The sequence below is a fragment of the Choloepus didactylus genome, chromosome 3, assembly GCF_015220235.1.
Source record: "Choloepus didactylus isolate mChoDid1 chromosome 3, mChoDid1.pri, whole genome shotgun sequence".
Classification (NCBI taxonomy): Eukaryota; Metazoa; Chordata; class Mammalia; order Pilosa; family Megalonychidae; genus Choloepus; species Choloepus didactylus.
Window position 1 is genome coordinate 171007355 of NC_051309.1, and position 22720 is coordinate 171030074.

Sequence of the window (22720 nt, forward strand, 5' to 3'; positions counted from 1 at the left end):
TGGATGTACCATTACACAATCCTATCAGCAATGAATAAGAGTTCCAATTTCTCCACATCCTCTCCAGCATTTGTAGTTTCCTCTTTGTTTAATGGCAGCCACTCTAATCGGTGTGAGATGGTATCTCATTGTGGTCTTAATTTGCATCTCTCTAATAGCTAGCAAAGCTGAACACTTTTTCATGTTTCTTGGCCATTTGTATGCTCTCTTCAGAGAACTGTCTTTTCATATCTTTTGCCCATTTTATAATTGTGTTGTTTGTACTATTTTCATTGAGTTGTAGGATTTCTTTGTATATGCAAGGTATCAGTCTTTTGTCAGATACATGGTTTCCAAATATTTCTTTCCCATTGAGTTGGCTGCCTCTTCACCTTTTTGACAAATTCCTTTGAGGTACAGAAGCTTTTAAGTTTGAGAAGTTCCCCTTTACCTATTTTTATTTCTGTTGCTTGTGTTTTGGGTGTAAGGTCTAAGAAGTGACCTCCTAATACAAGTTCTTGAAGATGTTTCTCTACATTATCTTCTAGGAGTTTTATGGTACTGTCTTTAATCCATTTTGAGTTAATTTTTGTGTAGGGTGTGAAGTAGGGGTCCTCTTTCATTCTTTTATATATGGCTATCTAGCTCTCCCAGCCCCATTTATTGAATAGACTATTCTGTCCCAGTTCAGTGGTTTGGGGGCTTTATCAAAGATCAGTCGACTGTAGATTTGGAGGTCTATCAACAAATTCTCAATTTGACTTCATTGATCAATATATCTATCTTTGTTCCAGTACCATGCGTTTTGTCTACCGTGACTTTATAATAAGCTTCAAAGTCAGGGAGTGTAAGTCCTCCCACTTCGTTTTTCTTTTTTAGAATGTTTTTAGCAATTCGAGGCATCTTTCCCTTCCAAATAAATTTGATAACTAGCTTTTCCAGGTCTGCAAAGTAGGTTGTTGGAATTTTGTTAGGGATTGCACTGAATCTGTAGATGAGTTTGGGTAGAATTGACATGTTAATGATATTTAGCCTCCCTATCTATAAATACAGAATATTTTTCCATCTTTTTAGGACCCCTTCTATTAATTTAGTAAATTTATGTTGTTTTCTATGTATAGGTCTTTTACATATTTGGTTAAGTTTATTCCTAGGTCCTTGATTTTTTTAGTTGCTACTGAGAATGGAATCTTTTTCTTGAGTGTTTCTTCAGTTAGGTCATTTATGGTATACAGGAACATTACTGACTTATGTGCATTAATCTTGTATCCTGCTACTTTGCTAAATTTGTTTATTAGCTCAAGTAGCTGTGTCATCAGTTTCTCAGGGTTTTCCAAATATAAGATCATATCATCTGCAAATAATGACAGTTTTACTTCTTCCTTTCCAATTTGGATGCTGTTTATTTCTTTGTCTTTCCAGATTGCCCTGGCTACCACTTCTAGCACAATGTTGAATAACAGCGGTGACAGAGGGCATCCTGTCTCATTCCTTATCTCAGAGGGAAGGCTTTCAGTCTCTTGTCATTGAGTACTATGCTGGCTGTGGGTTTTTCATATATGCCCTTTTTCATACTGAGGAAGTTTCCTTCAATTCCTGTCCTTTGAATTGTTTTTATCAAAAAACAATGCTGGATTTTGTCAGTGCTTTTTCAGCATCTATTGAGATGATCATTTTGATTTTTCTCTTTTGATTTGTTAATGTGTTTTAATACTTTGATTGATTTTCTTATGTTGAACCATCTTGCAGGCTTGGAATGAACCCCTCTTGGTCATGGTGTATGATTTTTTTTTTTAATGTGTCTTTGGATTCTACTTGAAAGTATTTTGTTGAGAATTTTTGCATCTATATTCATGAGGGAGATTGGCCTGTAGTTTTCCTTTCTTGTAGCATCTTTACCTAGTTGTGGTGTCAGAGTGATGTTAGCTTCATAAAATGAGTTAAGTAGTGTTCCATTTTCTTTAATATTTTGAAAGAGTTTAAGTAAGAGTGGTGTCAGTTCTGTTTTGAAAGTTTGGTAGAATTCCCCTGTGAAGTCATCTGGCCCTAGGCATTTATTTGTGGGACGCTTTTTGATGACTGATTGGATCTCTTTGCTGCTTGTGATTGGTTTGTTGAGATCTTCTATTGCTTCTCTGGTCATTCTAGGTTGTTCTTGTGTTTCCAGGAAATTGTCCATTTCCTCTACATTATCTAGTTTGTTGGCATGCAGTTGTTTATAGTATCCTCTTATAATTTTTTAAAATTTCTTCAGGATCCACAGTAATGTCACATCTCTCATTTATTATTTTGTTTATTTAGGTCTGCTATCTTTTTGATTTTGTCAGCCTAGCTAGGGGCTTGTCAATCTTGTTGAACATCTCAAAAAACCAACTTTGGTTTTTTTAATTCTCTCTATTGTTTTATTGTTCTCTATGTTGTTTATTTCTGCTTTAATTCTTGTTACTTATTTTCTTCTACTTGGTTTAGGATTAGTTTGCTGATCATTTTCTAGCTCTTCAGTTGTTCCATTAGTTCTTTGATTTTAGCTCTTTCTTCCTTTCTAATGTATGCATTTAGAGCTATAAATTTCCCCCTCAATACCACCTTCCCTGCATCCCATAAGTTTTGACATGCTGTGCTCTCATTTTCATTTGTCTCTAGATATTTAGCAATTTCCCTTGCTATGTCTTCTTTAACCCACTGATTGTTTAGCAGTGTGTTGTTTAACCTCCAGATATTTGTGAATGTTCTAAATCTTTGATGGTTATTGACTTCTAATTTTATTCTATTGTGAGTGGAGAATGTGCTTTGAATAATTTCAGTCTTTTTAAATTTATCAAGGCTTGTTTTATGGCCTAGCATATTATCTATTCTGGAGAAAGTTCCATGAGCACCAGAGAAGAATGTATATCCTAGTGATTTGGGATGCAATACTCTATATATGTCTGATAAGTCAAATTCATTTATCAGATTGTTTAGGTTTTCAGTTTCCTTATTGGTCTTCTGTCTGGTTGATCTATCTATAGGAGTGATGTATTGAAGTCTCCCACAATTATTGTGGAATCATCTATTGCTTCCTTCAGTGTTGCCAATGTTTGTCTCATGTACTTTGGTGCACTTTGATTGGGTGCATAGACATTTATGATTGTTATTTCTTCTTGTTGAAGTGTCCCTTTTATTAGTATATAGTAACCTTCTTTGCCTCTTATAAGATCCTTGCATTTAAAGTCTATTTTATCTGAGATTACTATTGCTACTACTGCTTTCTTTTGACTGTAGCTTGCATAGAATATATTTTTTCCCATCCTTTCACTTTCAATTTCTTTGTGTCTCTGGGTCTAAGATGAGTCTCTTTTAAGCAACATATTGATGGTTCATATTTTTAAACCCATTCTGCCAATCTATATCTTTTAATTGGGGAGTTTAATCCATTCACATTCAATGTTATTACTGTGAAGGCATTTCTTGAATCAGCCATCATATCCTTTGGTTTTTATTTGTCGTATATATATTTTTTCCCTTTCTCTCTCTTTATTTCCTTTAACATAGCCTTACTAGAACTCTTTAGTTCTGAGCCCTTCTCCACACCTCTCTCTCCTTTCTTTGTTTTCTCTTGTAAGTCAGGTCTCTTGTTATCAAATTTTCTAGCATTTGTTTGTCTGTAGATTTTAAGCTCTCCCTCAAATTTGAAGGAGAGCTTTGCTGGATAAATAATTCTTAGTTGGTAATTTTTCTCTTTCAGCATTTTAAATATGTCATACCACTGCCTTCTTGCCTTGATGGTGGTCACTGACTAGTCACTACTTAGTCTTATGTTGTTTCCCTTGTATGTGATGAATTGCTTATCTCTTGCTCCTTTCAGATCTTGATCCTTCTCTTCAGTATTTGACAATCTGATCAGAATATATCTCGGAGTGGGTTTATTTGGATTTATTCTGTTTGGAGTTCTTTGGTATCTATGATTTGCTTATGTATGTTGTTTAGAAGGATTGGGAAGTTTTCCCCAACAATGTGTTTGAATACTCTTCCTAGACCTTTACCCTTCTCTTCCCCTTCTGGAACACCAGTGATTCTTATACTTGTGCACTTCATGTTGTCCATCAAATCCCTAAGATCCATTTCAAATTTTTCGATTTTTTTCTCCATTCATTCTTTTGTGCTCTCACTCTCCAAAACATTTTCTTCCATTTCACTTACTTGTTCTTCGAGTTCATCTAATCTGCTGCTATGTGTTTCCAGAGTCTTTTTAATTTGATCAACAGTTTATTTTATTTCCATAAGCTCATCTATTTTTTACTTACTCTTGCAAATTCTTCTTTATGCTCCTCTAAGGTCTTCTTCATGTCCTTTACATCCTGAGTCATGATCTAGCTGTTTGTGATTACTTCTTTGATTAATTGCTCCAAGTTCTGAGTCTCCTCTGGTTTTTTGATTCGGGCATTTGGGTTATCCATATCTTCTAGTTTCTTCATATGCTTTAAAATTTTTTGTTGTTTTTAGCATCTTGGCATTTGCTTATCTTGATAGGGTTCTTTTAGGATATGAAGGCTTATTTGAACAATTATCTATAATTTGTCAGAGCTACAGCTTGGTGGAGTGCACGTTCCCTGACCTACCAGCAGATGGCACCCCCTGGCCACCTATTACCCTCAAGCCAGTTCTCCCCAAATTCTCTGTGCAGTGAATGGGGGTCAAAACCTTGCAGAGGTCCAATCAGTGTACAAATTTTCTGTGTGCAGTTGGGACTGCCAGCCCGGTGGGTGGTGGGTATGCCCCATGCAGTTAGGCAGGGAAGAAGGCTTTAAGACCCAGAACTCCCAGCCATTCCTGGGGCTGTGACTATAATACCCTATGGCTGTTGTACTACTCCAACCCTTCAGCTCAGATTCCCCACAGTCACTCACTGCCATGGACTCACGAGTCCCTGGGATCGGTGTAGGGCTCTTCACACTGCCATGCGAGACCCCACCTCTCAGCTGTGCACTCCATGGGCTTCCACAGAGGAAGACTGTACAACATCACAGGCAAGTGGAATCCCTAAGGGGAGCTCTCGCTGCAGCACTGTGAAGGGTCATCTCCCAGCCCACTGAAAAGATGACTGTACGGTGCATGGTAACTTCCCACTTCCTCTGTCCTCTGCCTGCTACAGTGTCCCATTCCTGGGTCTGGGACAATTAGCTGTGGGTATGTGAAAGGCTATCACCCATGCCAAATATTGAAGCAAATGCTCAGGGTTTGGAAGGCACTCCCCACCTCACTTGACTGTGCGACTCTTGCTGCCAGATCCACAGCCATTTTCCGGATTTTTAAACTGACCTGCCTCCAAACGCTGACCCCAGGTTTCTCCTCACCTTGTCTGCCAAGTGCCGTTTCCCCAGCAGCTCAAACACTTACTCGATTCCGAACACAGGTTCTTGGTTTCACTACGTGCAGACACTGAGGCTATAGTGGACAGTCAGTAGATCCCTGGACCTGCCCTTCTGGAGCACTTTCTGTCTTTTATCTAGTGTTTTGCATGGAGGAGAATTTTGCTCTGTCTCTCCTAATCTGCCATCTTGGATCCTCCCCTACTGTAGCTTGGTCTTGTTGCTGTACCTTCATGTAATGATTTGGCTGAGAAGGTGAATGAACAACTAATCTTTCAGTTTGTACCAGTGTATTCACCTGTGCTCTGTAGAGGTCCAACTGCTGATCCCATTATATAGGATTTCAGGCTTCCATCCATACAGAGATGGTACCATTTAAGTTTGCTGATGAAGAGGGCATGGGGCATTCATCCTTAAATGGAACATACATCTTCCCTTGGAATTCTCTGTTAGTCATTGTGTTACCACCCACTGCTGCCTGCTGTGAGAAAGAAGAAAGCGAAACGGGATTTTTTTTTCTTCTGGAAGTCATATCATTATTAAAGTTCATATGCTATGCATCAAAATGCAAAAAGAATTTTGAGTTTCAGAGCTCTTTGACCATGAATGGTGTTAAAATTTGTGGACAACCTATTGTCACATTTCATTCTCATAGTGACCTTTTTTTGCTCCTTCCCGCTGTGGCATTCCTTAGATGCCTCCCTTTTGTTTGCTTCTGGCAGATTTCACAGAGATCATGATGACCCTTTTTTTGTGGTGTGTTGCAAAGACCACAGTCTTATCAGTTTGAAAATTTAGGCTCCGAATCACTGTTTGACCTGGAGGGACCCACTGTTCTCATCTAATTCAGTAAGGCTTGTTAATTCCCACGTTGCTGTGAAGATTAAATAATGCAGACAAAGATTTAGCACAGTTTTGGAAACATACTAGGTGCCATTAATTGTTCATTTTCTTTTCCCATCCATTTCCTAAACTGAGAAAATTATATTCAATTGCAAAGGCCTATTTCAGCTTTTACGTTATGTGATTTTTTCCCTCCTGGAGTCCTCTTTCATAAGGTTTTTTAAAGTCTGTAAAGATCACTGAAAAAACTGTGTGGGAGAATATGGGTTTGGGAGGGAGTTCCTCCTAACACAAACACTTATTCCTCATGTACTGCAGAGCCAGGAACCAAGTATAAAAAAATGAAAACCTATGAATCCTGCCTTTGATAATCCACAGTTTGGTGGAGGAGACAAACATTTCAGTAAGCAAATGTAATAGGGTGATGCATGCAAAATACGTCAGCTTCCTGCATATGATTAGGACAATGTGGGGAAAAGGGTCAGGGAAGGCTTTCCAGAGAAGGAACTCCTGAGAGGGTTTTGCACATGGTGAGCAGGAGGAAAAGCATGGGAGGTGCTTGGGAAAGAGCAACATGTGTAGTGATTAACATCAACAGTCAAAGGGATGAAGCATGATTTATTCAGGGAACTGTATGTTTTTCACTGCTGCAAGAACACGAATATTCAGGATGTGTGAAGGGGATATGTTGTTTTAGTTGCAAGAGGTAAGGCTCTTGAATTTTGAACAGATGTAAAAGGTGGTAATTATAGGACATGGCTTCCGTAATTATTTCTGCTTCTATTGGTGGGAGAAAGGAAGAAACACTATGTAGGAGACTCTACAGCATTCCCTAAATATAAACAAATAGCATATTCTAAATATATGATCTGCTTAAGGAAAGGAGCAAAATAAAGCAAAACCTCAAATAAGATAATTACCTTTTATGTTCTCTTTTGGATCATTGTGTAAATAAGGTACATTGCCTAATGATTTAAATCACTTTTACTCTACTGCAATAAAAATTTGTGCTATAGGCATAAAAACCTTGAAAAATGCAGTCCATTGCATCAATTTCTCTCCATGGTTAGGCTTTGGAAATTATACAAATCATATCAATTTGTGAGAAATAACTGATTTTTCAAAGTTATTTTAGTGTTCCTCAAAAGTTAATGTAGCTTGCATAGTTTCTTAATTAAAATCAATTCTATCCAATAATTAAAAGAGTAAAATCTTAAATGTTTCACTATTTTAAGATATTTAATAACCTCCAAGTATAAATTGCAAATGTTTGAAATAATTCTAAAGCCATGGCACTGAGATTCTGAATCTGCCTCTATCATAGTTTGCTAATTTAGGGCAAAATTCATTCATCTGTCCATCCATGTTTCTATTCAACACATGTTTACTGAGTTTCTGCTGCGTAGACACTGTTCTAGGTGTTGATGATCAGACAACGCCTGGTATTCAAGGACTTCATAATCTTCAGACTAGAAGCCAGCAGTTACCTTGCAGTGTAATAAGTGTGTTGATGGAAATTGGCTTCTTAGCATCTCAGGGCCAATGTATCCCGAACTGAACTTCTGATTTCCTTTGACCACTCACATTCCCTGTGAATGATTCCATCTACAGTCTTTCCAATCTCCTTTGAGGGTAACACTGTCTTTTCAGTTGCTTCTTAGACTGAGAACTTGAAATTGTCCTCAATTCTCTCTTTCCCTACATCCCATCTGTCAGGAAATCCTATCAGCTCTGCCTCACTTCTTTCCACCTGCTCTGTCAGCACCCTGAGTCCAACCAACATCTTCTCTTTGCCAGGATTATTGCAATAGTCTCCTAACTGGTTTCCCTGCTTCCTCACTTGCCCCAACCTTCTGTACTCCCTGTTCGTTTAAAATGGCAAAGTAATGACATGAATTTCATAACTGAAATTATGTCAGTGTCATGTTCCAAGCCCTTTGATGGTGCTCTGTTTCACTTGGGATAAAAGCCAACATCATCCCAGTGGCTTACGAGGCCTCCAATGCCCTGTCACTCTCCCCCTTGCTAGCTCTGCTTCAGCTACCCTGACTTCCTTGCTCTTCTTTAATCACACCAGGCATGCTTCCACTGTAGGGCCTTTGCATTGGCTATTCCCCCTTCTGGAATATTCTCCCCTTAAATATCTGCATGTCTATGCCTTCTCCTCCTTTAAGTACTTGATCAAAAGCCATCTTCTCAAATAATCCAATAGTAGGCACTCTATTTTAAATTGTAATCTGCTCCACCCATCAGCATGTTCTTCACTGTTCTTTTCCTGCACCATTTTCATTTTCCTCATTATTACCGTCTAGCATACTATGTTTATAATTAACTTATTCATTACATTGTTTATTGTATGTCTCCTCCTACTGGAAAGTAATTTCCATAGGGACAGAGATTTTTTTTTTTTTTTTCGGTTTGCTCGTTGACATATACCAATCTCTTAGAATAAAGTCTAGCATATACTAGATATTTAATAAAGGCTTTCTAAGTGAATGGAGGTAAGCAGGGTTACTGTGGTAGCACCTGTAAGAAGCTCCTAATCCAGATTCTGCAAGTAAAGGAGGGCTTCTTCGAGGAAAAAACACACAACATGGAAGTTGAGACTTGCAGGAGAGAAAGAATTAGGAGAAAGGAGAGAAGAGAATGGCATCTAGATAGAGGAAATAAAATATGTGAAGTCCCAAATGCAAGAAAATTTAAATATTTCCCTAAGGCAGGAGGTTAGATGGAAGTCATTTAAGGGAATTTTGAGAGATGCTACTTTAGAAATATGCAGGACCCAGATCTCGTGGACCTTGCTGACATACTGAGAAGTTTTTTTATCTTAATCTGAGAGCAACAGAGAACCACTAGAGGAGAGTCATGTGATAATGGTTTTGATTTAAGAAGACGACTAGAGCATCCTGGTGAGAATAGATTGAAGGGCTTATAGAGGAGTCAGGGAAACTTTGGAAAATATTACAAAGAGTCCAGGCAAGAGAGGTAAGGGTCTGATTTGTTGTTGTAACTTGGAAATGAAGGATTTGTGGCATTCACAAGTTCTTTTAATTTCTTTATTTGTAAAAGCCACAATAATTTTAAAATGCACAACCATTCATATGCAATATATTGATATAAATTCAGTTGAGAGATATTTGTGGAATAAAACTGAGATCTTCAAAGACAGTCTGTGTCTTTTACTGGCCCAAAATCTTATACAGTGCTTTGCACAGAGGAGTCACACAATACATGTTTGTTGAAATGAAGAGTGATCAATTGGGTAATATAAGGAAACACTTAAAATATCAAAGCACAGAGAAAGAAAAAACGTGTCATTATCATTGTTATAAAATCAGGTTTAAATTTCTACTTTAGCATTTGCTGTGTGCCTTTGTTCATCAGTGGTAGAAAAGTAGTGGGTTATTTTACTTGATGGAGTGTCAAGTGGGGGTGGCAATTGGACCTGATCCACCGTGCAACTGAATTTAAGTAGGACAATTAAAGTAGGCCTGTTACTTTCCTTAAAAAAAAAAAAGAAAAGAAAAAGAGTCAGGTTACAAATATGATTTGCTACTATCTCGAAAATAATTTGTAAATCTTTCTGGATTTAGATGGAATTTTTATTATTTTCAGTGCCTCCAACAGCAGTTTGCAAGATATGACTATCTATTCTAACTTGATGTGCAGTAGCCTCAGTTCTGCTTTTGAGTCTGCAGTCTGCGATATTCTGTGGATATGAAGTATTTCAACAATAACACTCGACAGATACTTGTATGGCACTTTAAATAATGGCTTTCCCCAAAGAGTCCCTTTTTACTCTGGAAACCATTTAAAGCCCAGACACAAACTTTCTTGACTGCTGTCCTAAAGAGTTATTAGGCCCTTCTGAAAATAGTATAATCTTTTTCAGTCTGGTAATTAGTGTCATGCATAAAATAGTACTCTGGTGGCCTAAGAGAATTAATTTGGCTTCTTGAGTGTCTTAACTGACCCAAACCACAGCTAACACATTGGCACCCAGGACTCTTAATGTTAAAATATTTTGCCAGACCACAACCTACAGCCTTGACAAATTTAATTATTTATAATTTATAGTTTAAAAACTGTGTATATGACTGAAATATACCCTTACATGAAAAAATTTATGTTGACTAAAAATTAATTGATGACATTATTTATTACATCATTTAAATATATATATTAATCATTAAAAAATAAAAATGCATTACTAATTATTGTAACTATCACATAGAGTATCTGAGCCCATATCTTATTTTCACTTTTTTTATTCATAAAGGGAACAAAGTTGTAAGTTTTCTCTAAGACTTCTCCCAACATTGTAATATCACAATTATATGAAATGCTAATTTAGTCACTCAATAAGACATGCATTAATATTTCTAATTTTTGCTGCATCTTTGACACCTCCAGTGGTTCTTCTGTCTCTCAAAGATTGCAGATAGACATCTTTGATTTCTGGTTCCAAAATAATTTATTTATTTATTTATTTATTTTTAATATTCATTTTATTGAGATATACTCACATACCATGCAGTCATACAAAACAAATCATACATTCGATTGTTCACAGTACCATTACATAGTTGTACATTCATCACCAAAATGAATCCCTGACACCTTCATTAGCACACACACAAAAATAACAAGAATAATAATTAAAGTGAAAAAGAGCAATTAAAGTAAAAAAGAACACTGGGTGCCTTTGTCTGTTTGTTTGTTTGTTTCCTTCCCCTATTTTTCTACTCATCCATCCATAAACTAGACAAAGGGGAGTGTGGTCCTTATGGCTTTCCCAATCCCATTGTCACCCCTCATAAGCTACATCAAAATAATTTCTTAAATTAGTCTGGACAATATTTGTTGTCTTCTTCATAGGTTACAAAAAAATAAGGAACATATACCTTGTTAGAAAATTCCTAAAAAGTGGTGAAAGGCAGGGAGAGGAATTTAAACAGACAACAAAATAAAAGATCTGCCATTAAGGAAATGTTTGCATATGGGTAAATCAAACCCAGCAAATGCCTTGAATTGAGTCTCTTCTTTTCCTCCTTGGTTAATCTGATTAGCTTTAATCTAAAAATCTGAATCCACAAGTAAATATAAAATGTCTGAATATAAAAGTTTTGGTCCTTATGTAAGATTTCTAGTCAGGGTCAATAGCCAATCTGGATGAATTTAGGCAATCTGGATAATTTATGCACAAATGTATTGTTTTTAATGAATTCCTTTTATGTCTAGTGGCTTTCTCATAGAGGATTAAAAATGATTTCTATTATTCATAGAGGATAATAAAGGATGCTAATTTTGGTTTCTTGCCAATGGAGCTCTTTTTTCACCCTTGGAAAATGTGATACAGCTTGTGTGTTTTACCAAGGATATTGAGTTTTTATGCCTTTGTGCAGTGGAGTTTCAAAGGGTATATATTCAAAATACTTTACAGTAAATTAAAGATGACCTTATATCAGACAGCTCTTTTCCACAGGGTGGACTATAGCAGAATTTGAAATTAAGACACGTGAATAATTTTAAGTTTGTATTGTATTTCCTATTACTGTTCTTTTTCCTATATTTCTATTGGATTCTTGGTCATTTTGCTGGCAATCATTAAAAAAAAAGACTTTCTAAAAATTTGCCCTATTTTTCTTAGAACCTGTCATTGACCATGTTGATAATATTTTATAAAGTGAAAAAACTGAGAATCATATTGTGTAAGATTCTCTAGAGAAATATAATATGTATATTAATTTTATTTAACTAAATAATTAGTGCTATTTTAAAAGTGTGTATAATTTACCAGCCCATAAAATTTTTATCATCCCAGAGTATGATACACAAAACACTATTTTTTTATAGAAAGTAATCGGTGTTAGGAAATTTTTAAAATGGTAATTACTTTGGACAATGCTGAATAAACAAAGTTAAACAGAAATTTTTACTGCTGGATTTCTCAGGGCCTTTAATATGCCATTTCCTGAATTTATTGGACAACAGAACTCTTCTTGTGGAGCAGAATAATGCTTTTCAGAAACATTGTTAAAACAAGTTGTTTCACACCAGCATAGATAGTAATAAAAAGAAGAAGGAAAAAGGAAACCTGATGCCCACTTATGTTTTTAGTATATTTTACAAGTAACCAAACTTCTCATTTACATATTCTCATATATGTATTTGATGTGGCCTTTTGCCAAGTAGGGTGACCACTGTCCTGCTGTGCCTGGAACTGAGGGATTTTCCTGGGCATTGAGACTTTCTGTTCTAAAATTGGGATCGTCTCAGGAAAATTGGAATGGTTGGTCACCCCTGTTACACCAAAATCACAGAAATCTGGGTTCAAATCCTACCTCTGTCCACATATTATTTTCGTGACACTGGGAAAGATTAAAAAAACTTTGTAACTTGGAGTCTTCATCTTTAATAATTGGAATAAAAGTATTTGTAAACCAGATATTTTTTAAAGGATTTACTAGGAAACTATCCAGTTCAGATTTGGCACATAAAGGACTGAACAAACATGAATTCTTTCTTTTTTCCTCACCTTCCTGTCCAGTTCACCTGTGAGGCAGACAGTTTAGACATTGCTATCTTTATTTCACTGATGAGACATTGATAAATTAATTTGCCCAAGACGACAAAGCAGTATATAAACCCAGATCTTGAACCTGTTTTCTGATCCTAAAAGCAATGTTTTCTACACTATTCAACTACATTGCAAGTGTCAAGGAAAATTTGAAAAGTGGCTATTCATAGAAAAATTTTTTACCACTTGCATAGTACCGAAAGTTTAGTATTTCTTATTTGAATGAAATTTTTTTTAGTGTGGTACGGATTACATATTTTTAGGAATAGATGTTATCATTATAATAACTCATAAAATTTTATACTACAGCCTATTTATCCTCTTTGTATACTCATTCAATTTTGAAACATATACATAGCTTCTTTTCTTCTCCTCCCCATTTTTCTTTAGCTGTCCAAATACTGTTTTCTGGTGTCATTGATTATAGCAATGTGTAATTGAATGGTTTGTCTGATGACTATTGGACAATAAACATGTTCTAAATGCATATTTGATTTTATTTTTGAAATTGCCTCAATAAATGTGTACTTAGAATGGAATCAAAGGCACACTTGGAAAATGGACTGTAAAAACATTTTTCCAGATTTCTTCTAAAAGCATGGCTTTGATGTGATTGTGATATAGCACTGCAAAACATAATAGACCCACTGAAATATAAATTTTCCAAACTCTGCTGAGGGATTTTACAGAACATAAATATCAAGGCATAGAAGAAGCATTTAATATAAAAGAAGTTAGTTACATTAATATCATGTTCTCTTCAAATTAATTTACAGCTAGTTTAGTGAAAGGTAAAATAAAACTGAAGTATTTAAGTATCTAATAAAAAATGTGAACATACTTGTTTAGAAAAACAAATCAACCACATTTACAGAACATAAACCAAAAGGAATTCTGGATAGAGAGGCTGTTGATTTTCTCTCAGCCCAGAATTGTGTTTCTGTGACTGTTACTTTTAATTTAAAATGATGATGGATTTGAGATTTGATTAGATTTGAACATTTGAAAAAGATTGAAAGGATTTCTCTTCTGAGTGTGTGAATGTTCTGAATCAGAATTATAACATGCTACATTGACCTAAATGCTTTTAGTGTATTCAACCTAATTTTATTTTTAAATGTAATTCACCTGTATTTCTTGACCACTAAAACATTTAGTAGACGGCTTACAGATTTTTCATACTAATGTGCAGACTCAATGAAGATTTTTGGATTTTGCTATTATCATAATTGTTTAACACATATTGCAATATATATTTTTAATTTTTCATATCCAATTTATTAAATTTAGGTTTCATTTCCTATTCCATGATTAGACTTTATTGCAAGAATTACAATGGGAATGAACTGATTGTTCTATAAGAAAGCAAATGCTTTTTTCCTCCAGAAGAATAAAAACAAAACACTTAAGTGAGGCAAATACAACCTGATGTGATGTTTCTTATTTATCCCAGCAGTCTTTTTTTAAGTAGATGTGATTTAAAACAATGCTCTTGATATAGTAGTTTTTTAAAAAAATAAAATTGTACATGCATATTATAGAATTTTTGGAAAAGAAATAAAATTACCTGTTTCATTCCTATTATAAAGTATCTGCTTTCTTCCTTTTTTAAATTTTTAATGCAATTTTATTGAGATAGGTCACATAACATACAGTCCTTCAAAGTGTACAATTATTCATCATATCATCATATAGCTGTGCAATCATCACCACAATCGATCTTTGAACATTTTTATTACTCCAAATTTCTTCTTTCTTTATTGAAAGGTTATAACTATTTAAAAATTTCTTTCCTTTATTGTTGAAAAGGTTTCCTTTTAAATTTAGTTGTAATAATAATGCTTTTCACTTATTTTGTTACAAACATTATGCATGTTGTCACTTTCTTTTTATTAGTAACAGTTTTTAATGGCTGCAATTACTTCAAGATGGAAAACACAGTTTATTGACATTCCCTTATGGTCAAAAGTGTCAGTTGTTTTTAATTTTTGTATATTTCCATGAATACCAAAATTAACATTTTTGCATGAAAACTCTCTGCAATTTAGAAATTTTTCTTTGGGTAGGTTCCCAAAAAATGAACTTTTGGATCCAGGAATATAAACTGCTGTATTAGTTTTCTAGGGCCGCTGTAACAAATTACCACAAGCTTGGTGGCTTAAAACAACTGATATTTATTCTCTCAGTTCTGGAGTTGAAAATCAAGGTGTCAGCAGGGCCATGCTCTCTATTACAGTTCTAGATAAGAATCCTTCCTTGTCTCTTTCCAACTTCTGGAGGTGGCCAGCACGTCTTCATGTGGCTTTCTCCCCTAGAACATCAGTCATATTGGATAGGGGCCCACCCTCCTCCAGTATGACCTTATCTTTACTACTTATATCTGCAAGGACTCGATTTCCAAATAAAGGTACCTCAGAAGTGGAGGTCCTGGGAGTTAAGGCTTCAACGTATCTTTTCAGGGGACACAATTAAAACCAATAACAGCTGCCTAAATGGAACTGCAGCATACTATATTTTGCGTCAGTGCAGATTTTTAAAGAAATAGTAATGGATTTTATTTGGACCTGTCTGGTTGGAAGTTTCTGTGGGAAACTTAAGTGCAACCAACCAGGAGATAATTAGATGTGTAAGTAAGGACTCAGGCGCAGGCCTGCAGTGTCATTGCTTAATGGGTAGCATATGAGAAGAAATTTTAGAAAGAAAAGTTAAAGATAAATCTGAATATCTTATCACAGTTACAGCACTCAGTCACAGTGCACAAAGCTCACAATCATCTTCTGTTTCTCTTCTTTCTTCCTCCCAAGTATCCCATCAAATCTGATTCTTTTATAAAGATGAAATTAAAGCAATTCAACTAAACTAATTCATGCAAAGATTAAATGACTGATCACACCACCCTACCATTTTTAGCATAAAAAAATGGAGGCTAAAAGATCTTTCAGGCAGCATGAAAAGGATAAATCAGACCACATAAACTATTTTCTCATTTGTCTGACTGTAAGATCTTTTAAGATCTATTAAAAAGAAAAACAAAGATCTGCAATAAGACAGACATCTGTCTAGCATAAGACTAACTCGTAACACTGCAAGAGGCTATATTGCGATTACCTGTTTATTTATCTGTTCACTGGACTAGGAGAGAATAAGAATTCTATAAGGACAAGGGCTATATCAAGGTCTCTGACCTTCCTTTCTTTCTTCCCTCATACTATCTTCAGTGTGTCCTGGGCTCTGAGAATTCAATGGTGACAGACAAGTTCTCTACTTCCCGGGAGCAAATATTCTTGTAGGGAGGAGAGGGAAAGTAGACAAATAAAGAAAACATGGATAATATAAGCCAATGCTGGTAGAGTCTTTGAAGAAAATAAACAGGGTCATGTAAAGGAGAGCGAGTGGGGGTTGATTGGGCAGGGAGGCATCATTGAGGAGGTAACGTTTGAGCACAGGGATGGTATTTAAAGCCATGGATTGAATGAGATCACTCAGGGGAGAAAGAGAGCATTGATGTGAAGAGAACAAATTTAGAAAGTTCCTCTCAAGGAAATTTCCTGTGAAGGCAACAGAACAATGGAGTGTGTTCCAGTTTGTTAATGCTGCTGTTATGCAAAATACCAGAAATGGACTGGCTTTTACAAAAGGGATTTGTTAGGCTACAAATTTCTAAGTTCTAAGGTTATAAAAGTGTCCAAACTAAGGCATCAACAAGAGGATACTTTCACTGAGGAAAGGCCGATGGTGTCTGGAATACTCTGCCAGCTGAGAAGTCACATGACTGGCATCTGCTGATCGTTTGCTCCCATGTTCTGGTTTCAAAATGTCTTATTAATGTCTCTGGCTTTATGTCTCTCTTAGCTTCTCTCAGCTCTCTGCTTGGTTCTCCTGGCGTGTTTCTCTCTAAGCATCTGGGAGTTGTCTCTTTGCTTTTCCAGGGCCAACTCTGGACTTTATATCTCAGCTTAGCATCTCCAAACATCCTTCTGTCCTCATCTTCAAGCATCTCTAAGCATCTCTGTCAAGCTCCTGTACCTCTTAAAGGACTCCAGCAATCTAATTAAGACCCACCCTGAATGGGAGGTGCCACACCTCCATGTCAGTATCTAATCAAAATGCCTCACCTACAGTTTGGTGAGTCACATCTCCATGGAAACATAATCAAGAGTAATAAGTCTGGCCACACAATACCGCATTAAAGAACGTGGCTTTTCTGGGGGACATAATATATCCAAACTGGCACAGGGTGGAAATTGGAGGAGACGTGAGGCTAAGAAGCAGTCTATATGTGCGTCTATATGTATGTAATTGGATAGGAGATATTGGAGCAGTTAGGTTTCTGATAGAGTTGATCCTATAAAGAGAGAAAAGATGTTGATGCAGGATATTGAGGATGTAATTGCATAAAAAATGTTGTTAAAAAGGTTAGAGGAATGGAATCAATGCCCAGTTGGAGAGGTCATCTGAGGTAGAGTATGGCCACCTCATGCGCCACCACAGGAGGAAAACAGGGAGCCTGAGGAGCTTGGCAGTTTTATGGCTGAAAGATAAGAGGGTTCTTCTCTGATGGTTTCTGTTTTCTTGGTGACATGTAAAACAAGAAAATCAGCTGAAATTTAAAAGAAGAGAAATGTGAGGATGTATTGGTATTTGAAGAAGATAAAAGGAGATATGAAGTCGTCATTTTTGAGAGTGGGAGAACTGATTTACATAGGAATGGAAGAGATTATTTGGAAATATTGAATGCCTATTTGGGATTTGTGGTCAAGAGTTTAGAATTTCACAAATGAGTATTGGTATTGCATTCTTTCCCATCTCCCAGCTCCAGTGTACTGTTAGTATCCACGGATTGAGAAATAGTCAGTGACAGAAATTTCTTCAGCCATTAGTAAAGCTTTTATGTTAAACTGTAATTTATCATTCACAACAGCAGCATTGTACATTTGATAGATGGTAGTATATATACACGTGTATGATAATACTTATCTAGCCACCACAAATACTTGCTTGGTACACATATAGTTTTTGTCTGCTTGGTCCCCAGCTCCTGTAAGAATTCTGCTGTCACACTGTTATCTGAATACAATAAGTTTGGAATTAATGTTATGATAGACTGTTGAAGCATGAGGAGAGTATAGAAATTACGAAGTTTGTTTCCTCTATTAGCAGAACCACCTGCTAATTCACCTAGGGAAATTTAAAAAGCAAATGCACACTCCTTAGACCACTGCAGATCATTGTGAGCATTGCCAGGGGTAAATTTGAGCCTAAGATTCCTCAAACTAGTCAGTATTCTTTCCACGTTGCCAAAATGAACCCTCATTAGGCGGTTAAGAAATGATTATTTGGTAATTCGGTCATTTCAAGCAGTCCATAAAGTGACATTCTAATAAGAAAGTGGCTATAACAAATATCAGTAATATCAATGCAATTATTATGAAAAGGACCCACCTCAAAATAGCTGAGATGATAACATAACAGAAATAGAGTCAGGCGCGCATTCCATAGTCCCGATGTTCCATATTATTTCTCTTACATTCTTTGGTTTTTAGAGGCAGAAATTATGATTAAATTCTTGGACTTTTATTTAGTATTGTAATGGTTGGTTGCTGCACTCTAGATTGCCAGTGTGCAGTGAGTTTTTGAATTTTCTCCCATTCTCACGAAATGTGTGTGATCCTTTTCAGTATACTTCTGCTCTGACCTATGATGCCGTTCAAGTGATGACTGAAGCTTTCCGCAACCTCCGGAAGCAGAGGATTGAAATCTCCCGAAGAGGGAATGCTGGAGACTGTCTGGCAAACCCAGCGGTTCCCTGGGGACAAGGTGTAGAAATAGAAAGGGCCCTCAAACAGGTCAGTCCCACAAATTGACTGTTAGTGTGATTCAACATGACTGCCAAATTTTTTCTCTGCTGAATAGGTCAACCTTGTTTTATTCCTTATGTTCACTATACAGGGAATTTTATTTCTTAACTATACAAAGGTAGGTTGAAGAGTAACAAAAAGCCTTATAAATGTAGTTTTCTTGATCTGAGTCCCATTTGTATCTTTGGTTGAAGTAAATTTATAACTGTTCTCCTTTCCTATATCCTCATTAGGTTCAAGTTGAAGGTCTCTCGGGAAATATAAAGTTTGACCAGAATGGAAAAAGAATCAACTATACAATTAACATCATGGAGCTCAAAACTAATGGTCCCCGTAAGGTAAATTCTTTGTGATTTAGAGTCAGTTCTCTCTGTTTAAGGAAAGGAGGTGCATTAGCTAGCATATCATCTAACTTTTCCAACGAGTCCTAGAGATGTATGTTCCCATAGAATTTAATGACTTCCAGAAACATATAATTTTAAAATGTTGTTTTCTAAATCACATCTATTCATTTCCGGTAAGTGCCCCAGAAAAGTAATTTAATTTAAAATAACTGTAAGTAGAGCTATTAAACTTTTAAACATTTTTTTTTTTTTGATAGCGTAGAGAAATAGTTTAATGAGAAGAAAAAGAGCTGTTGAAAGTTTCTGGTTCCGAAACCAAAAACCAACTATGTCCAAATATGCATGTAACTTTTAAATTCAACATGTCTCTTTTAACCATTGTGGCCAATATGCTGTTTTCATTTTATTTATATTTCTGTATGAATACTCTCAAACACACAAGCCTTGGCATATAAGAAAAATGAACTAGAAGAGACAAGCCAGATCCAAGAATTATTTTTGTTTGTTTCTATAGTTCTTGTCTGTTATCCTTAGAGTCACATATAAGAAAACTGCATTTCTGTTTAGAAAAAACCCACTTGCTCTGGTATGATTTTGGACTCAGGGGTGAGTTTGAAAAGAATTAAATGCTTTGCTAATGGAAAGGTCATTTATCTGTGTGCCTACCTGCTACAACTTTTTTCAGATTGGATACTGGAGTGAAGTGGACAAGATGGTGGTTACACTTACCGAGCTCCCTTCTGGAAATGACACCTCTGGGCTTGAGAATAAGACTGTTGTTGTCACTACAATTTTGGTAATTAGTTACATATGCTTATGTTTTACTCTATTGTTCTCTTATAGAAAAAAATCTGCAAAGGACAGCTTCTGTTGATAATTTAGGATCACCCCAAATTAACACAGTGCTGCTTTGGTGCTGTTTTAATCATTTTTTGCATTTTCACTTTGTTAAATGGACTACACAAACTCTAGCTAAAGCATTCAAAATTTTCCCTTTCCTCTTCAAGACCACAGTTTAGCTTAGTAGGTAATTCATACCTAGGTGCGTAAATGGAAACAGTTGAGGACAGCCTTGAAGGGCTGTCTTCATGTTTCTTCAGGAGCTCCACCTCTCTATTCCCACACAGCTCTGGGTAAACATCTGTCTTTACATTCATCACACAGTTTACTAATGCTGCCTGCTTCTCTTTCTTCATACTAAAAGGTGAACTCCTTGAAGACAAGAATGATTTCTCTTCTTTATACTCCCAAGTTGCAACACAGTGCTTGACACCCAGCTAGTGCAAAATAAATAAATATTAAATAAGTGAGGTAAAGCTGAACTGGACTTGTATATCTGTGCTTTGCATATATGGAAGAGAGATGTCCTCATCATAACACATCATTGGGGACATGAAATGGAGAAAATGGGATTGACTAATAGAACGTGCTATTATGCCAAAACAATTTTTTGTTTTGTTTTACAAAAGAGAGTAAGAAGCAGTGATTAAATATGTGATATTCATTATCCTTGAAAATATGAGATGAAAATATAAATAGACCAAGAAGGGATTTGGATAAAAATGTTGGTAAGCACCTGGAAGTATCTTAAGTGCAAGTTAGACATTTAAGGATATTTGCCTTACTCGTCTAAGATTGTTGCCATTGAGAGAAGCTATCTCACTGAGACCCCAAGTATCTTTGGTACCACTTTCCAAAGGAGAATATTGGCTGTGTTAGGTCATTTCTCCATACTTCCTCTTTCTTACATTTACAGGTGAAGTTAATTGTCTAGCCATCTTTGTAGCATCACTCTAGGACATTATAACTCTAAGCTGAAGTAAGACCAGAAGCCTGAGGGGATAGAATCAGCACATTTCCATTGCAATGATCTTATCATTATCACTGAGCCAGTAGCAACACAGGGTTTTGGGTGAATGGTGATTCTTGGGTTATTGCTTTAATCGAGAATAAAAATATGGAGGATTCAGAATTGAGTAAAAGAAATGTTAAGTAGCATGCTTCCTCTCTAAGCCCTTGATATTATAAAAATTATTTTATGAAAAGGGGACATGTCATCATATTGTGCTTTGCAGTATCTTATTTACACTGGTATGGCTAAGTTCAAACCATCTTAATGAAATATACTGATAGACACTTGAGGATATCTTTGGAAGCATTATGCTTACATTTCCCCCTAATGTTGTCCATTATCTATATTCTATGGTGTCTCCACCTAATGGGTAATTATTAAGTTAAAAGATTAGGCTCAATGAGAGTACATAATTAACACAACTATTTTAATCAGCTACAGTATTGTCTTTCTTTATAGGAATCTCCATATGTTATGATGAAGAAAAATCATGAAATGCTTGAAGGCAATGAGCGTTATGAGGGCTACTGTGTTGACTTGGCTGCAGAAATTGCCAAACATTGTGGGTTCAAGTACAAGTTGACAATTGTTGGGGATGGCAAGTATGGGGCCAGGGATGCAGACACGAAAATTTGGAATGGGATGGTTGGAGAACTTGTATATGGGGTAAGTAAAGCTCTTCACATAGATAAAGTCATTAAATTTGAACTGTTGTTGACAGAATGCCTCTCCTCCCTGCAAAGTACCAATGTCTGATGTTGCTGGTTTCCCAAATTACTCTAAGTATACTGTCTTATTTCTATGTGAACATTTGAAAGAGCAGAGGCTGAAGCCAGAAGTAAACATGCATGTTAATTTAGGCAGGAGGGACCTGCATTTCATCTGTCTTAAAACATATGGGGCACACATACTGTTCACAGGCCACAGAAGGCATAGATACAGTTTACAGATGTAACTATCATTATCAAGTCAAATGCATATGCTGTGTATTTATAAAAAAATAAAAGGAAAGCTAGTTGGGGAATAAATTACTTTTCTGTTGTGGTAATTCTTTATGGGAACTCCATCAGGGAAATTATTCTGGTCGTTTCCCTTATTTCCGTTCCTTCCTTTTTTATCCAATGATGTAATCATGATTCCTTTCTGATCATGACTCCAGGTACTATTACCTTCCTTTGTTTCCCTTACAGAAAGCTGATATTGCAATTGCTCCATTAACTATTACCCTTGTGAGAGAAGAGGTGATTGACTTCTCAAAGCCCTTTATGAGCCTCGGGATATCTATCATGATCAAGAAGCCTCAGAAGTCCAAACCAGGAGTGTTTTCTTTTCTTGATCCTTTAGCCTATGAGATCTGGATGTGCATTGTTTTTGCCTACATTGGGGTCAGTGTAGTTTTATTCCTGGTCAGCAGATTTAGCCCCTACGAGTGGCACACTGAGGAATTTGAAGATGGAAGAGAAACACAAAGTAGTGAATCAACTAATGAATTTGGGATTTTTAATAGTCTCTGGTTTTCCTTGGGTGCCTTTATGCAGCAAGGATGCGATATTTCGCCAAGGTTGGTTACTCACCTGCTTCAACTTTGTGCATTTTAGGTCGCAAGTGGATATTCATGGTGTTTATAAATTCACTCTAAAGATGTAGCCAGCTGCCGACTACCTGTCCAAGCAGTTTAAGACTCCTTAAAGGACATTTTTTTTACTGTTGGTGAAAGGCTGCGAAATATTTGAGCAATGTTCTTCGAATGTTGATCATTTATTTCCCTGGTGAAATTATACACACCTTGGAGAGGCTATAAAATGCATAAGGTTCCTATCATTCCATGCCTTCTTGGAGGGGTACCGTGTTTTTGCTGCATATTCTCATTTTACGGTCATCTGTGTGTTGATACACAGGCCTGTATATGGGAAAAT

At 36.2% G+C, this 22720-nt stretch overlaps 1 protein-coding gene across 6 annotated transcripts in view; it reads left to right on the forward strand.

Moving 5' to 3' along the window:
• GRIA2 (glutamate ionotropic receptor AMPA type subunit 2) overlaps window positions 1-22720 on the forward strand; it is a 164851-nt gene that overhangs the window by 106391 nt on the left and 35740 nt on the right. For all 6 annotated transcript variants that reach the window (XR_005215982.1, XM_037830895.1, XM_037830892.1 and 3 more), the window contains exons 7-11: window positions 18429-18596; window positions 18842-18946; window positions 19638-19748; window positions 21264-21470; window positions 21995-22365. Coding sequence is in view for 5 of the 6 variants with exons in the window: in XM_037830895.1 (XP_037686823.1) it covers window positions 18429-18596; window positions 18842-18946; window positions 19638-19748; window positions 21264-21470; window positions 21995-22365 (962 nt within the window). In the remaining variant the exon portion in view is untranslated. The remainder of the gene's footprint in view (window positions 1-18428; window positions 18597-18841; window positions 18947-19637; window positions 19749-21263; window positions 21471-21994; window positions 22366-22720) is intronic.